This window comes from Eurytemora carolleeae, unplaced genomic scaffold (genome assembly GCF_000591075.1).
Source record: "Eurytemora carolleeae unplaced genomic scaffold, Eaff_2.0 scaffold1488, whole genome shotgun sequence".
NCBI lineage: Eukaryota > Metazoa > Arthropoda > Copepoda > Calanoida > Temoridae > Eurytemora > Eurytemora carolleeae.
In genome coordinates this window covers 36,915-52,665 of record NW_019397375.1, presented here as the reverse complement: position 1 = coordinate 52,665, position 15,751 = coordinate 36,915, and the positions used below count along the sequence as shown (strand labels likewise).

Genomic DNA, 15,751 nt, shown 5'->3' with positions numbered 1-15,751 from the left:
GTTAATATATCAGGAAGATATATATCTCAATATATTTCAGGAGTTAATATATCAGGAATTTATATATCTCAATATATTTCAGGAGTTAACATATCAGGAATATATATATCTCAATATATTTCAGGAGTTAATATATCAGGAAGATATAGATCTCAATGGTTTAAACGATGCACGGTTAACTCCCCTCCAGGTACCTAATTTTACACGGAGTGACAAGAAACGTGTACAAGACCCTAGAAATGATACGCGTTTTAATCTAATAAACTGTTTATGGCATATTTTAGGTCGTTATTAAAGTCTTTTCCTTCGTGGTTAACTATACTGAGTAACTTAAGCAACTACAGGGTGTCCCACGAAACATGACAGTTACTGAATGGTTTAAAATGGCATTTTTCCATAATTTGTTAAGTTGTTTTATACCAGAGAATAATAACAAATATTGTAAGGGAGTCATATTACAGAAAAATTTATTTCAAAGTAAAATATATTTGAGTTAACGATTTTTTAAACAAAATAAACTACAAAAAGTCTTTAATATCTAATACAGTTTATGGTAGAAGTCATTCAAACCTATTCACCAACTGTTATGTTTCGTGGGACACCCTGTACCTGTTCTAAACATTCCTTAATTATCTTATTCAGAATTCAATATTCATGTGTTTTAAAATTGCGTAATTTCTTAACATTTTTTTTACATGTTAATATGGAATTTTACACCATATATTTTTTCGAACTTTTGGTTATGTACATTGTTCTAGGACTTCCTAATTATACAGGGTTACCCACACAGGACGAGACTTCAGAGACGACTGTGCGGAATTAACACTATCTGTTTCCTTTCATTTATGATTCCCGGCCCAATCATTTAAAAACCATAAAAAGTTTATATTCAATTTTATGGCAGAATACTTTAAACTTGGAAACGTAATAATTAAAGAATTTCAAGTCGTCTTTACAGTCTCATTCTTTTGTTGATAACCCTATATGTACAATGTATTATACTCGATGTACAGGTTGCTATACAGTCTGGGAACTGGAGTACTGCACATCTTCTCCTCCAGCATCCAGATACAAACCCTGTCCTCAATCGAAGAGGTACAGGGTCTCCAACGAAATTATTTTCGGCATTTTATTCATAAAAAGTTAGAAGTAAATTTTTTGAGTTGATAATAAAAAAAATACCCCTATTCCTGGTATTTCCAAAATGTTGTCTGCCTTTTGTGTGCTTTTAATATAAGAGCTTTGTTCAGATTATCACAATTTTGGTTTTATTTAATAAATTGAAATCTGAACGAAATTCTTAATATTTCAGTTAATATTGAAAGCACAAAAAAGTTAGACCACATTTAGAAATTTTGGATTTCATAAAGCCCAGAAGAAAAATCTGAGGGGGTTCAGACATATTTAAATAACTTTTGTTTGTTTCTATAACATTATTGGTCAGCTGAAGTTAACGAAGAGATTTCGAATATTTGTCTTAGTTTTAAACCAAACAGAAGGATCGGACGACAAGAATTATTTAGCCGCCCCCTTCTAAAATTATAAACTGTGTGCTGATTTTTCGTGTCACCCTGTACATTTGTTAGATCCTGATCAAGCTCCCTTCAAACAGAGTGTGATGAAGAATCAATGGGAGCTGGCTAGAATTATTCTATCCTCCTTGCAGAATTGTTGCCTAGATGTTCTAGACCTAGGTCTCCAATCCATCCTTCTTTACTTTAATAGATTATTTAAAGGATCTTATTTTTTTTATTTAGACATGACATGACATAAATATTGCAGGCTATTAATAGGAAAACGATGGTTACCAATGTAACTAGTCAATTTATCATATAATTCTAAATTAGAATTATTTAAATGGAACAAAACCTCCTAAACAATTATTTGTTTCTAAGCCAAAGAAGGTTTGATTTTTTAACAAATTTTAAGGTTTTCTTTTTACTTTTTGATGTGCCATTGAATTTGTGTCGTTTCAACAATAACATAATTTAGGTTTTTTTATCAGAATCAGTTTAAAAAACGTAATTTTATTAAAAATGACGAATGACAAACGAAATATAAATGAAGTTTAAATTATAAAATAAAGATGTTTTGGTTTGAATAGTTCTCTCCTACTCCGGGTTGGGTCAGGGGAAAAATGATGATTGTCAAAACCTTCTCCTAATCAAGCAAACAATACACAAAATATTCAAACTGGAAGATGAAGAAATATTTATTGAAACTTTCGAGAAACATCTAAAATCTCAGGAAAAGCTTAATCTAATTTCATAAAACTTATGAAAATTTTGAAATGATATGAATTGAACATTTGCCATAAACTCAAATTTTCTAATTCCTATATCTTTGTAACCTTTAATATTTCAAACTCGGATTATTTAATTTATCTGAAATCATGGTTTAAAATAATTAAGGTCTACAATATTGGGTGCAAAGATTCGAGTTGTGGCAAAGACTCAATTCCTATTTTTAACACAACATCTACAAACTAATTTCTCTAGAAAATATAACTAGGGGACACGCAGTACTTCTAGTTCCAGTTGATTTAAACCTGGAGTTCAAGAATTTTAAAGATTAGTTAAGCTTAACAGAGAATTGGAAAAATGAGTCGGAAATCAGGGCCGCTTCGAACTCAGTACATCACTGCTATGGTGCAATTAGTGACGAACGGATACGCAACAGAATTCAGGTTTTGAAAACAACAGAAGTCGGAAACTTTTGATTATGATACATCTAAGCTGAAAAGTCTAACTCGATATTCTTAATACCTTTAAATTCAAGATCATATTTTTTTGAGATAAATGAAAAAAACCGCTTATGGTATATCAATGGGAAACGGGAGGAAGACGGATTTAGGGGGTTAGAGAAATGGTTTCAGTTAATTCCCGTGGGGGGGGGGGGGCAGTTACTTCTCAAGGAATGGATTAAGTTATATCTGTCCAACCAGACAATTCCGATTCTCGAGTTACTGATATATGTTAACTTATCAGATTAAAGAACCAATTGAACTCTATCCAATTTTAGTTCGGCATCAAATTAAAATCCTTGACTTAAATATAACTTTATTCATAAGTTTTGGGCTCTGCTTAATTGATTTGAATTAATACTTTTTATTTTTCATCTTCCCATTCAAAGGAATTGAGTTTTTGCCACAAACTCGGATTTTTAAATCCCAATTTCTTTAAAACCAAATGTCGTAGACCGTAGATATTTCAAACTATGAATTCTGGTGGATCAAATAATGTAAGCTTGAAATATGAAAGGTATGCATCATCTGGTTGTTGAGATTTAGGTGTTATAAAATTGGGATTTATGGCAAAAACTCCTTTCATTCATCTTTTGTTTATGCTTTATTTATGCTTTATATAATTAATAGCTTAGAAACTCAACTTTGCCTGGAAGCCATGTTTTCCCTATAAAATTGAACCAACTCAGTTTAGAACTTATAAACCAGACTATGACCATTCCCGTCGTTCCTCCGAGTTATCCTATTCAAAATGTGAGGCAAATCGGTTAATGGGTTCATGAGTTATGATGGGACTATAACAGACAGACAATCAAAATATAACTGATAAATATAAAATATTAATAGATTATTTTTTTTTAATTGTTACTTAATAAAAAATATTTTTAAATCGTTTAAAACTTTAAATTCCTTTAAACTTTTAATTTTAGACGAATGTTTTTCTCCTTGAACCTTGATGATCAGAAGTTCCTATTCATCTACATCTGTAAACAGCTCTCAGGTTTGCATAATTATTTTCTCCTTGAACCTTGATGATCAGAAGTTCCTGTTCATCTACATCTGTAAACAGCTCTCAGGTTTGCATAATTATTTTCTCCTTGAACCTTGATGATCAGAAGTTCCTGTTCATCTACATCTGTAAACGACTTTCAGGTTTGTATAATTATTTTCTCCTTGAACATTGATGATCAGAAGTTCCTATTCATCTACATCTGTAAACAGCTCTCAGGTTTGCATTATTATTTTCTCCTTGAACCTTGATGATCAGAAGTTCCTGTTCATCTACATCTGTAAACAGCGCTCAGGTTTGTATAATTATTTTCTCCTTGAACCTTGATGATCAGAAGTTCCTATTCATCTACATCTGGAAACAGCGCTCATGTTTGTATAATTATTTTCTCCTTGAACCTTGATGATCAGGAATTCCTATTCATCTACATCTGTAAACAGCTCTCAGGTTTGCATAATTATTTTCTCCTTGAACCTTGATGATCAGAAGTTCCTATTCATCTACATCTGTAAACAGCTCTCAGGTTTGCATAATTATTTTCTCCTTGAACCTTGATGATCCGAAGTTCCTGTTCATCTACATCTGTAAACAGCGCTCAGGTTTGTATAATTATTTTCTCCTTGAACCTTGATGATCAGAAGTTCCTGTTCATCTACATCTGTAAACAGCTCTCAGGTTTCCATAATTATTTTCTCCTTGAACCTTGATGATCAGAAGTTCCTATTCATCTACATCTGTAAACAACTTTCAGGTTTGTATAATTATTTTCTCCTGGAACCTTGATGATCAGGAATTCCTATTCATCTACATCTGTAAACAGCTCTCAGGTTTGCATAAATATTTTCAGACCAGGCAACAAACTTCATTTAAAATATTCAGAAAGCTTTTGAAATGAAAGAAACTGAGTATTTGCTATAACAAATCAAATTTTCTAATGTCTATATCTTTGCAAACTGATTGTGTACACCTTTGATTTTTCAAACTGAGACTATTTGATCTAACAGAATTCATAGTTTGAAATATCAAAGACCTAAGACATCAGATTGAAAAGATGTAAGGATTAAAAAAATTCCAATTTGTGGCAAAAACTCATTTCATTAAAATAATCCTTTTTATATGTTTGTTGAGCACAAGACCTCGAAATATAATTAAGACCTAATTGTTAAAGGGACTGTAAGGTAAATTTAAGTGCCCCTCTACGTCGTTTTCTGAATCAAAGTGCTTATTTCTGTGTATTTATCCTTTGTTTTATATAAGCAAGAAATGTGGCAAGTCCCTTTTGCAGAGAACCGACAAATAAAAATAAACATAAACATTGATATCTAATTCATACTTGATCCGACAAAGACTTTAAGGGTACAGTTGTGATTTAGGCATTGCATCTTTGCATCCAGGGTCACATGAAATTTCGCTTATAGCCCCTATAGTCCCTATAGTCCCTATAGTCCCTATAGTCCCTATAGTCCCTATAGTTCCTATAGTCCCTATAGTCCCTATAGTCCCTATAGCCCCTATAGTCCCTATAGTCCCTATAGTCCCTATAGTCCCTATAGTCCCTATAGTCCCTATAGTCCCTATAGCCCCTATAGTCCCTATAGTCCCTATAGCCCCTATAAGTTTAATAATTTTTGTTCTGACTGAGACTGTATTGCTAGAAAACTTGTTAAATCTGTTTTAATGTGAAGACGACAACACTGTCCTGCTAGTACAAGCAATAGTTCTGGAAGCTGAGATGTATGAGAAGCAATCAATGCTCCTGGGAAACAAAACTAAACAATACCAAATACCAGAGAGGTAGGGGATACATTATCACTCCACCCCCTTTTTAAACCTTCTCCTGCACCTCGTGAACCCTATACCCTTCTCCACCACCTCGTGAAACCTACTCTTCTCCACCCCCTCGTGAACCCAACCCTTCTCCAGCACCTCGTAAACCCTACCATCTCCACCACCTAGTGAACCCTACCATTCTCTACCACATCGTGAACCCTATTCCCTTCTCCGCCCCATCGTGAACCACACCCTTCTCCACCTCCTCATGAACCCTACCCTTCTCCACCCCCTCGTGAACCCTACAGATTTTCACCCCCTAGTGAACCCTACCCTTCTCTTCCATAACGTGGACCATACCTTCTCCACCACATTGTGAATCCTACCCTTCTCCGCCAAATAGTTCACCCTACCCTTCTACACCACATCGTGAGTCTTACCCTTCTCCACCACCTCGTAAACCCTACCCTTCTCCACCACCTCGTGAACCCTACCCTTCTCCACCACCTCGTGAACCCTACCCTTCTCTACCACCTCGTGAACCTTACCCTTCTCTACCACCTCGTGAACCCTACCATTCTCCACCACATCGTGAACCCTACCCTTCTCCACCACATCGTGAACCCTATACTTCTCCACCACATCGTGAACCCTACCCTTCTCCACCACATCGTGAACCCTACCCTTCTCTACCACATCGTGAACCCTACCCTTCTCCACCACATCGTAAACCCTACCATTCTCCACCACATCGTGAACCCTACCCTTCTCCACCACCTCGTGAACCCTACCCTTCTCCACCACCTAGTGAACCGTATACCCTTATCCACCACCTCGTGAACCCTACCCTTTTCCATCACATCGTGAACCCTACCCTTCTCCACCACATTGTAAACCCTACCATTCTCCACCACATCGTGAACCCTACCCTTCTGCACCACATCGTGAACCCTACCCTTCTCCACCACATCGTGAACCCTATACATCTCCACCCAATGAATTATGTTCACCATTTCTGAATATGGGTAGTTAGGGCTTTATTCATCTGTCTTGTGTTTATATAGATGCAGTATAACAAGAGATAAGCTCCAGCTTCAGCATAAGATTCAGGAGATATCTGCCCAGGTTATCAGGATCATGAAGCAAACCTACGGAGAAAACGAAGACAGGTAAATCATGGCTTATCTTTGAGTACTTAGAGTACAATTCTACCTGTAGTTGGAATAATTTTAGATCTGAGTCTGGAGTTTAGAGAAAAGAAATTAATAGAAATATTGTTTTAATTTTTAGTATTCTCACCTACCTTGCATCTACCGGTAAATCAGAAGCTTTGTCCTATATGCTCACCAAGAATCCAGCAAAAGCTCAGGTTTTATATAATTACTAGCCTTAGAGGGCGCTTCGCGCCAATCTTCTAAATTAATTGTAAACATGTTCTCTTTGTGTACATCGTAAAACAAAACAAAAATAATTCGCGGATTTTCACAAAAAATTTTGCGGATTTTCAAAATTTTCAAAATTTAATGAAGATCGAATTTTGATGGACACAAATATTTGAAATTTGATCATTCATAAACCTGCCCTGGGGTCCCTAGATGTCCCACAAAAAATTTGGGCCCGATCGGTTCAGCCGTTTAGACGTTTATTTGATACAAACAAACAAACACTATACTTGCTTCAGAAAAAATGCGTACGCATAATTTCTAAAGCCTCGTATAATTCCCACTCTCAACCTTTATTTTCCTCATTAGATATTCTGCCTCTTCCTAACCTAATAATTCAACAGCAATTATTAATTATGCATTCTATAGATCAGAAATATTCTACTGTTAACTACGATGGTGTTTTTATAAAAAAATTCAGCCTTAACGGATCACCCTTATCCTCTAAGAAATGCTGATGATTTTTTTCTACCAAGGGTCCGAAATGATTTTTTTAAAAAGTTTCCTTTTTTCAGCTTTCCTTTGTTATGGAATGATTTTGATCCTAATATTAAACAAATTGAGAGCAAGCTTGGGTTTAAATTAAGTGTTAAAAAATTCTTGCTTGATAAATATTTAGACTTTAGATGTGATAAACTTTATTGTTTCAGTTGCTCAAATTCTTAATTAATTCTCAATTATAGCTTTGTTTCTCGCTTGACCAGCCTGTGGATCTTTTCAGCCAGGAATCATATCTTTTATTTCAAATGCTAGTTTTTAGCCACCAGACTTCTTAAAGGAACCCTCACCTTTCTCTGCCAGGAACACCAACCTTCCTAAATATATTTTTTTGAAACTTTTCAAGTTAAATTTTTTATTAAAGACTGATTGTACGGGAGACCGACTGAAAACAGTTTCGGCTAGTTCCGTCTCACTGCCATAAACTGTAATTTCAACTAATGTTAATTATAAATATCCATTTTTACATGTATAGTTTGTGGCTAAATATATAATTTGATTTGATTTGATTTGAAACAGACAGACAGACAAGCCAAATTTATATATAGATTATTATCATTATAATTATTGTTATTATTATCATTATTATTTTTTTATTATTACTATTATTTTTATTATTAATTATTATAAATATTTTGATTATTATTATTTTTATTTTTTTTATTTTCATTATTATTATTATTATTTGTAGTAGTATTATCTTTAATCTTTAACTGCAAGTTCATCTTACATATTTTGATGAGACTTTATTTAGGTTTCTAAACATGAACTCTACGCAATGGAAAATCTATTTGGTCAGAACCTATTCGTGATCCTTCAAACTCAGGTTTACTTTAAACAATCTATTCGTGATCCTTCAAACTCAGGTTTAGTTTAAACAATCTATTCGTTATCCTTCAAACTCAGGTTTAGTTTAAACAATCTATTCGTGATCCTTCAAACTCAGGTTTAGTTTAAAGGTTTAGTTTAAACAATCTATATTCGTGATCCTTCAAACTCAGATTTAGTTTAAACAATCTATTCGTGATCCTTCAAACTCAGGTTTAGTTTAAACAATCTTTATTCGTAATCCTTCAAACTCAGGTTTAGTTTAAACAACCTATTCGTGATCCTTCAAACTCAGGCTTAGTTTAAACAATTTATTCGTAATCCTTCAAACTCAAGTTTAATTTAAACAATCTATATTTGTAATCCTTCAAACTCTGGTTTAAGTTTAAACAATCTAATTGTGATCCTTCAAACTCAGGTTTGGTTTAAACAATCTATTCGTGATCCTTCAAACTCAGGTTTAGTTTAAACAATCTATTCGTAAGCCTTCAAACTCAAGTTTAATTTAAACAATCTATATTCGTAATCCTTCAAACTCAGGTTTATGTTTAAACAATCTATTCGTGATCCTTCAAACTCAGGTTTAGTTTAAACAATCTATATGTGTAATCCTTCAAATTCAGGTTTAGTTTAAATAATCTATATTCGTAATCCTTCAAACTCAGGTTTATGTTTAAACAATCTATTCGTGATCCTTCAAGCTCAGGTTTATGTTTAAACAATCAAACTCAGGTTTAGTTTAAACAACCTATTCGTGGTAATCCTTCAAACTCAGGTTTATGTTTAAACAATCTATATTCGTAATTCTTCAAACTCAGGTTTAGCTTAATCAATCTATATTCGTAATTCTTCAAATTCAGGTTTAGTTTAAACAATCTATATTAGTAATCCTTCAAACTCAGGTTTGTGTTTAAACAATCTATATTTGTAATTCTTTAAACTCAGGTTTAGTTTAAACAATATAAACGTAATCCTTCAGACTCAGGTTTAGTTAAACAATGTATACGTAATCCTTCAAACTCAGGTTTATGTTTAAACAATCTAATTGTAAACCTTCAACCCCAGGTTTAGTTTGAAAAAAAATTTATTCGTAATTCTTAAAACTCGCGTTAAGGTTTAAACATTCGTAATCCTTTAAACTAAGGTTCAGTTAAAGTTACAAAGAGCTAATCATTCTCCTGGTTTAGAGTTCTAGTTTGACCAGGCAGAAGGAAGAGTGTCTAATCATTCTCCTGGTTTAGGGTTCTAGTTTGACCAGGCAGAAGGAAGAGTGTCTAATCATTCTCCTGGTTTAGGGTTCTAGTTTGACCAGGCAGAAGGAGGAGTGTCTAATCATTCTCCTGGTTTAGGGTTCTAGTTTGATCAGGCAGAAGGAAGGAGGAGGGTTTAGAACTAATCATTATCCTGGTTTAGGGTTTTAGTTTGACCAGGCAGAAGGAGGAGGAGGGTTTAGACCTGATCATTATCCTGATTTAGGATTCTAGTTTGACCAGGCAGAAGGAAGAAGGAGGGTTTAGACCTAATCATTATCCTGATTTAGGGTTCTAGTTTGACCAGGCAGAAGGAGGAAGGTTTAGACCTTATCAGGGAGAAATATGAGGATAGAAAAGATGCTCTTAACAAGATAAAAGCTCTTCTTCCTACTTCCAGGTATAGATCAATTAGATCAATTATTTTAATTTAATCAATTAGATCAATGAAATCAATTAAATCAATTAAATCAATTAGATTAATTAGATCAATGATTTTAATTAGATCAATTTTATTAATTTGTTCAATTTGATCAATTAAATAAATTAAATCAAATAACAAATATCAGTTTAATCAATCAAATCAATTAGATCTATTGGATCTATTCTATTAGATCTATTCGGTAATGGACCAAACCTCTTTAAAGAAAAAAAAGTAGATGTTAGTTCCACATTTTATTGAAAATATATTTCTAACGGTTCTAACGATATAATAACCATCAAAATCGATGTTAAAAACCACAAGAAAATAAACAAACAAAAAAGATTATTTAAAAAAAAAACTTTTAAATGGGCTGTCAAATGGACAAAAGGTAAACGAACTCAGATCATGAGATGGAAAAAAGATAATTTGCAAATATTCACTTTTTAAAGAATGTTTTAAGAAAATTATTATTACTTGAGATTGTTTCTGTCATGAAGATTAAAAACAAACTGTTTATATGTATACTGTATAATGTATAAAGTGGTGGTGGGGGTCGATCTAATCAACGAACTTTAACGTAAATCAGGGGGGGGGCTTGTCAAAGGAGGGGTATTTAAACCTTTTAAAGAATTGGAAATAAACAATACTCCTTTTTTAAAAAAAAATACTGAATTACAGTTCACAATTAAATAAAATCTCTTATCAAGTAAACTTCTCCCAAGGTCCCAAACCTTCTCTTGTACGCTTTTAGATGGTAGAGTTCATGTCCAGGAAGGTTAAAATTTCCTCCTGTAGGCTGGTTTGTATGGAGATTTCTAATGTAACCAATATGTTCTCTCACTCTTTCATCTAAAGATCTTGTTGTCTGTCCTATATATTGTAGTTTACAGTGTTCACATGTAATACAGTAAACAACATTTCTGGTCTTACAGTTGAAAGTTCCATTAATCTCAATCTTCTTGCTGGCATTAGAGGATTGTATAACTGTTCCAGGCTCTTTGGCCTCATTCTAGGAGGATCAGTCAGATCAAATAGATACAAAAGTGCAATCAAATCAATGAAATCAATGAAATCAATCAAATCAATCAAATCAGTCAAATCAATCAAATCAATCAAATCAATCAAATCAATCAAATCAATCAAATCAATCAAATCAATCAAATCAATCAAATCAATCAAATCAATTAAATCAATTAAATCAATCAAATCAATCAAATCAATCAAATCAATTAAATCAATCAAATCAATCAAATCAACTAAATCAACTAAATGACATATTAAATTAAAATATTTTCAGTAAGGGTAGAGACACTCTGGAGAGTTTAATGGGCCGATATGAAATGACTCCGCAGGAAAAAATTAAAATTTTTCTCCAAGGAAACAAATCCATTTTTTCTATAAAAATTTGAATGTTTCTTTCTCTAGCATTCTGCATTAAAAAAAATTTTTTCAAAAATTCAATTTTGATGAAAATGAATTAAATGGTTTAATTAATTAAAGGTGGAATTCCCTTTGTCTTCAGCACAACATTGTGGGCTTTTGATTTTAGCACTGACATCAAGGGAAGAAGGAAACTTCCAGATTACATATTAACCTCACACACCAGATTCTGATACGATTATTCTGATAAGATTATTCTGATAAGATTATTCTGATAAGATTATTCTGATAAGATTATTCTGATTAGATTATAAATTTTAAAAAATAGTTTTATGTGCTAAATATTAGTTTTTCACATACGTTTTTTCGATCGAGACTTAGTCAGAAGTTATAGCTCAGTTACAAAATATCTTGAGAAATAGTTTCTATATAAACATTGTTTTCAAGTCTCATAGCATGCCCCCCCCCCCTCTCTCACCCCTCTCTCATCCTTCTTTCATCCCTAGCATTCTCTTCTTGAATCCAGGTTTCAGTTGAAACTGCAAGTTGTATTTTCTTCTATCCCAGCAACAACACTATAAAAGGTAATTAATTAAAGGGAGTGTTCGCGAAAAATTAAAGAATCATTACAATTCAATAATGATATTGATTTACCATATCGGTGACTTGTGAGATTTTTCAAATCGCTAAAAGTAATCTCAAAATTTTTACATAAACCCATTAAGTTTTAATTTACTTCATTATTCTAAGAAACCTCAAAAGTTTCATCTTTATATCGAAATCGTTTCGAAATCAGGAATATTTTGTTCGAAATTAGGAATATTTTGTTCGAAATTAAGAGTATTTTGTTCGAAATTAGGAATATTTTGTATATTAGGAATATATTTTTTCGAAATTAGAAATATTTTTTCGAAATTAGGAATATATTTTTTCGAAATTAGGAATATTTTTTTCGAAATTAGGAATATTTTTTTCCAAACTAGCAATATTTTGTTCGAAATTAAGAATATATTTTGTTCGAAATTAGGAATATATTTTTTCGAAATTATGAATATTTTGTTCAAAATTAGGAACATTTTGTTCGAAATTAGGAATTTTTTGTTCGATATTAGAAATATTTTGTTCGAAATTAGGAATTTTTAGGCATTAAGTCTTTTCCAAAACTCAAATTTTCTAATCTATACGCAACCCAATGTCGTAGACCTCAAATAAATTAAGTTTGTATATAAAATCAAGGTTTACGCCATCAGATTGCAAAGATATATGAATTAGAAAATATGAGTTTGTGGCAAAGACTAAATTATCCGTACCATTCTATTTCACAATTTCATGATGCTTTCAGTAGATCGAAATAACAAAGAGTCAATTCCTGATACTTAAATAGAAAAAAAAACTTGGTTTTTAAATAAAAATATTTTAGGTTTTTCTGAAGAAAATGAAATTAACTGTTCCAGGTGAATATGAAAACTAGATTTGAGAAGAATGATTGGATGATATTATCCATCCTATTCTTCCTAGAATTGAGAAGAATGATTAAAGATATAATCCATCCTATTCTTCCTATAATGATTTGTTGATATTATCCATCCTATTCTTCCTAGATTTGAGAAGAATGATTGGTTGATATTATCCATCCTCTCCTTTCTCCACATTTTTATCCCCTTCATACTCTTCCTCATCTTCGACTACCTCATGGCAAACCAGTTTGAGAATATTCCTATCAAATCAAGAAAATCAATCAAAGTTTTAGGTAATTTTCTGATAATAATGATAATAATAATAAAGTGTTAAAAATATGTAATACACGGATAATAAAAATATCATTAAATCAATAACATGGATAATGATAGCTATTTTTTTAATTTCAATTTTCAAACGCTAAAGAGTCTTAAAAATTTTTATGATGTCTCAGTTCTCTCTAAACCTAAAAACAGTTCAGGTAAGGACAACATTTCTACCAAGCTACTGAAGGAAATAATTGAAAGTATTGTCTATCCTATAGCGCATTTGTTTAACCTTTCTTTTAAAACAGGATATATCCCTAGTGATTATAAATGTGCAAAAATAATTCCTATCTTTAAAACTGAACAAAAAGATAAATTTAATAACTACAGACCAATTAGTATTCTACCAGCGCTAAGTAAACTTCTTGAAAAAATGGCTGCGACTCAAATGTTTAAATATCTTAACAAGTTTGAGATTTTCTATCAACATCAATATGGATTTAGACCACAACATAATACTAATCAACCTTTACTACACCTAATGAATAAAATTTACGAAAATCTTAATAAACCCCAACCAGAATTTACACTGGGAATTTTTTTAGATCTTAAGAAAGCTTTTGACTGTTGCAACTTAGATATTCTTTTAAAAAAACTAGAGTATTACGGTTTTAAAAATGTAGCTAACACATGGTTTCAAAACTATTTAGTAAATAGGACTCAATATGTTTGTATAAATGGTATTTTTTCTAAAGAAAAAAACAATTTTATGTGGTGTTCCCCAGGGAAGTGTTCTTGGGCCCCTACTTTTTCTCATATACATAAACGATTTGCCATTAGCAACGTCTTTTTTTACTAATCTATTTGCTGATGACACTAGTTTTCTAAAATCATCTCCACATATCGAAACTTTAGTAATTGATGCGAACTTTGAACTAAAAAGGCAGCTGCATGGTTTCAGGCAAACCGTTTAACACTAAATGTTTCAAAACAAAGTTTATGATATTTAGGAATAAAAATTTGCATTTTGATCCTGAGAACTGCAAATTAAAAATTGGAAATGAGATACTAGAAAGAATAGGAACTGACTGTACAAATAAATATTTCAAATTTGTTGGACTCAAAATTGATGAATTTTTAAATTGGGACTATCAAATTGAACATGTTTCCAATAAGATTGCTAGCTCAATTTTTGCTCTGAATCAGATTAAAAACATTTTACCGTTAAACATTCGTCTACTAGTCTATAATGCACTTGTAAGGCCACATATTGAGTATGGAATTATAACATGGGGGGGGCGTAAAAAATGCTAAACTACAGAAAATCAAGTCTTTGCAAAAAAGGGCAATTAGAGCAGTAAATAATAGTTCATTTAAGGCACATTCAGATCCAATATTTTTCAGATTAGAACTCCTAAATCTTGATGATACATATAAACTAGGTGTTCTATCTTTTATGCATAAATACTTTTATGAAAACCTTCCAGCTTCCTTCCAGGATATGTTTAATTCTTTAGCTGAACCAAATAGAACAAAATCATATAAACTTGAACGAGTTCTCTTTAAAACCCTAGAATGTTTTCCCTCTGCCTTATTTCCAAAAATATGGAATTCGATTGAATTAGAGCTTAAAGAAACTAAATCTGCAAAATCGTTTAAAAGAAAAGTCGCCAAGATCTATTTAGATAGTTATGCAAATTATATCTGTAAAAAAAACTGTGTATCATGTGGATAAACTTAGTCTTTACTATCTTCTTCACCCTCTAGTTCATAAACATGATTCTAACAACTTATGTTACCCTCTGTTCCAACCCTTACGCTGAGTATCCTCCCTTTTCTTTATACTCCCTCACCTCCTCCTTACCTTTTACCTGATTTATTATCATTCTTATGTTTAAAATGTACAATGTACATTGTTTTTATCTGCAATTCTCATTCGTTTATAGTGGGCCAACCAATTAAAACAACCTACTCTGGTTAGGCGGGTCCAAACTACATAGTAAATTGTGATTTTTTTATTTGTATTATCTCGTGCTTTGTAGTTGAATAAAAATATTAAATGAAATATGAGATTTGGCACTGCTGGCAATCTATAATGAAAATCCGCAAAATATAAATAGAGAAATCTACATATTCATTCAAAGCGTAACAAACATTTTTGACTTGAACCCCTTGGGTTTCTACTTCTTAAGAGTCCGAAGTCAATCAGAGGAAAATCAAAAAAATCCCTGAGCTGAAGATGATTGTTGAGAAATATGCATCCCAGATTCCAAGAGATAACCTTGTAAAACTATAGGCTGGGTGTCGATACATGGAGGTTGGCTAATTGGTTAATTGACTAGTTGGTTCATTGGTTAGTTGGTTCATTAGTTAGTTGGTTCATTGGTTAGTTGGTTCTTTGGTTAGTTGATTCGTTGGTTAGTTGGTTAATTGGTTAGTTGGTTAGTTGGTTAGTTGGTTAATTGGTTAGTTGGTTAGTTGGTTCGTTGGTTAGTTGGTTTGTTAGTTAATTGGTTTGTTAGTTAATTGGTTTGTTAGTTAATTGGTTTGTTAGTTAATTGGTTAGTTGGTTAGTAGTTGGTTTGTTGGTTAATTGGTTTGTTGGTTAGTTGGTTAGTTGGTTTGTTGGTTAATTGATTTGATGGTTAGTTGTTAGTTGGTTAGTTGGTTAGTTGGTTCATTG

At 32.3% G+C, this 15,751-nt stretch overlaps 1 protein-coding gene across 5 annotated transcripts in view; it reads left to right on the top strand.

Moving 5' to 3' along the window:
* The window catches only part of LOC111713856 (uncharacterized), a 34,976-nt gene that overhangs the window by 7,498 nt on the left and 11,727 nt on the right, over positions 1–15,751 (top strand). For all 5 annotated transcript variants that reach the window (XR_002767811.1, XM_023488821.1, XM_023488819.1 and 2 more), the window contains exons 7-22: positions 125–190; positions 1,014–1,095; positions 1,587–1,694; positions 2,105–2,247; positions 2,589–2,686; positions 3,673–3,743; positions 5,438–5,546; positions 6,587–6,691; positions 6,813–6,891; positions 8,217–8,288; positions 9,831–9,940; positions 11,262–11,341; positions 11,465–11,526; positions 11,871–11,928; positions 12,765–12,798; positions 12,946–13,094. Coding sequence is in view for 4 of the 5 variants with exons in the window: in XM_023488821.1 (XP_023344589.1) it covers positions 125–190; positions 1,014–1,095; positions 1,587–1,694; positions 2,105–2,247; positions 2,589–2,686; positions 3,673–3,743; positions 5,438–5,546; positions 6,587–6,691; positions 6,813–6,891; positions 8,217–8,288; positions 9,831–9,940; positions 11,262–11,341; positions 11,465–11,526; positions 11,871–11,928; positions 12,765–12,798; positions 12,946–13,094 (1,426 nt within the window). In the remaining variant the exon portion in view is untranslated. The remainder of the gene's footprint in view (positions 1–124; positions 191–1,013; positions 1,096–1,586; positions 1,695–2,104; positions 2,248–2,588; positions 2,687–3,672; positions 3,744–5,437; positions 5,547–6,586; positions 6,692–6,812; positions 6,892–8,216; positions 8,289–9,830; positions 9,941–11,261; positions 11,342–11,464; positions 11,527–11,870; positions 11,929–12,764; positions 12,799–12,945; positions 13,095–15,751) is intronic.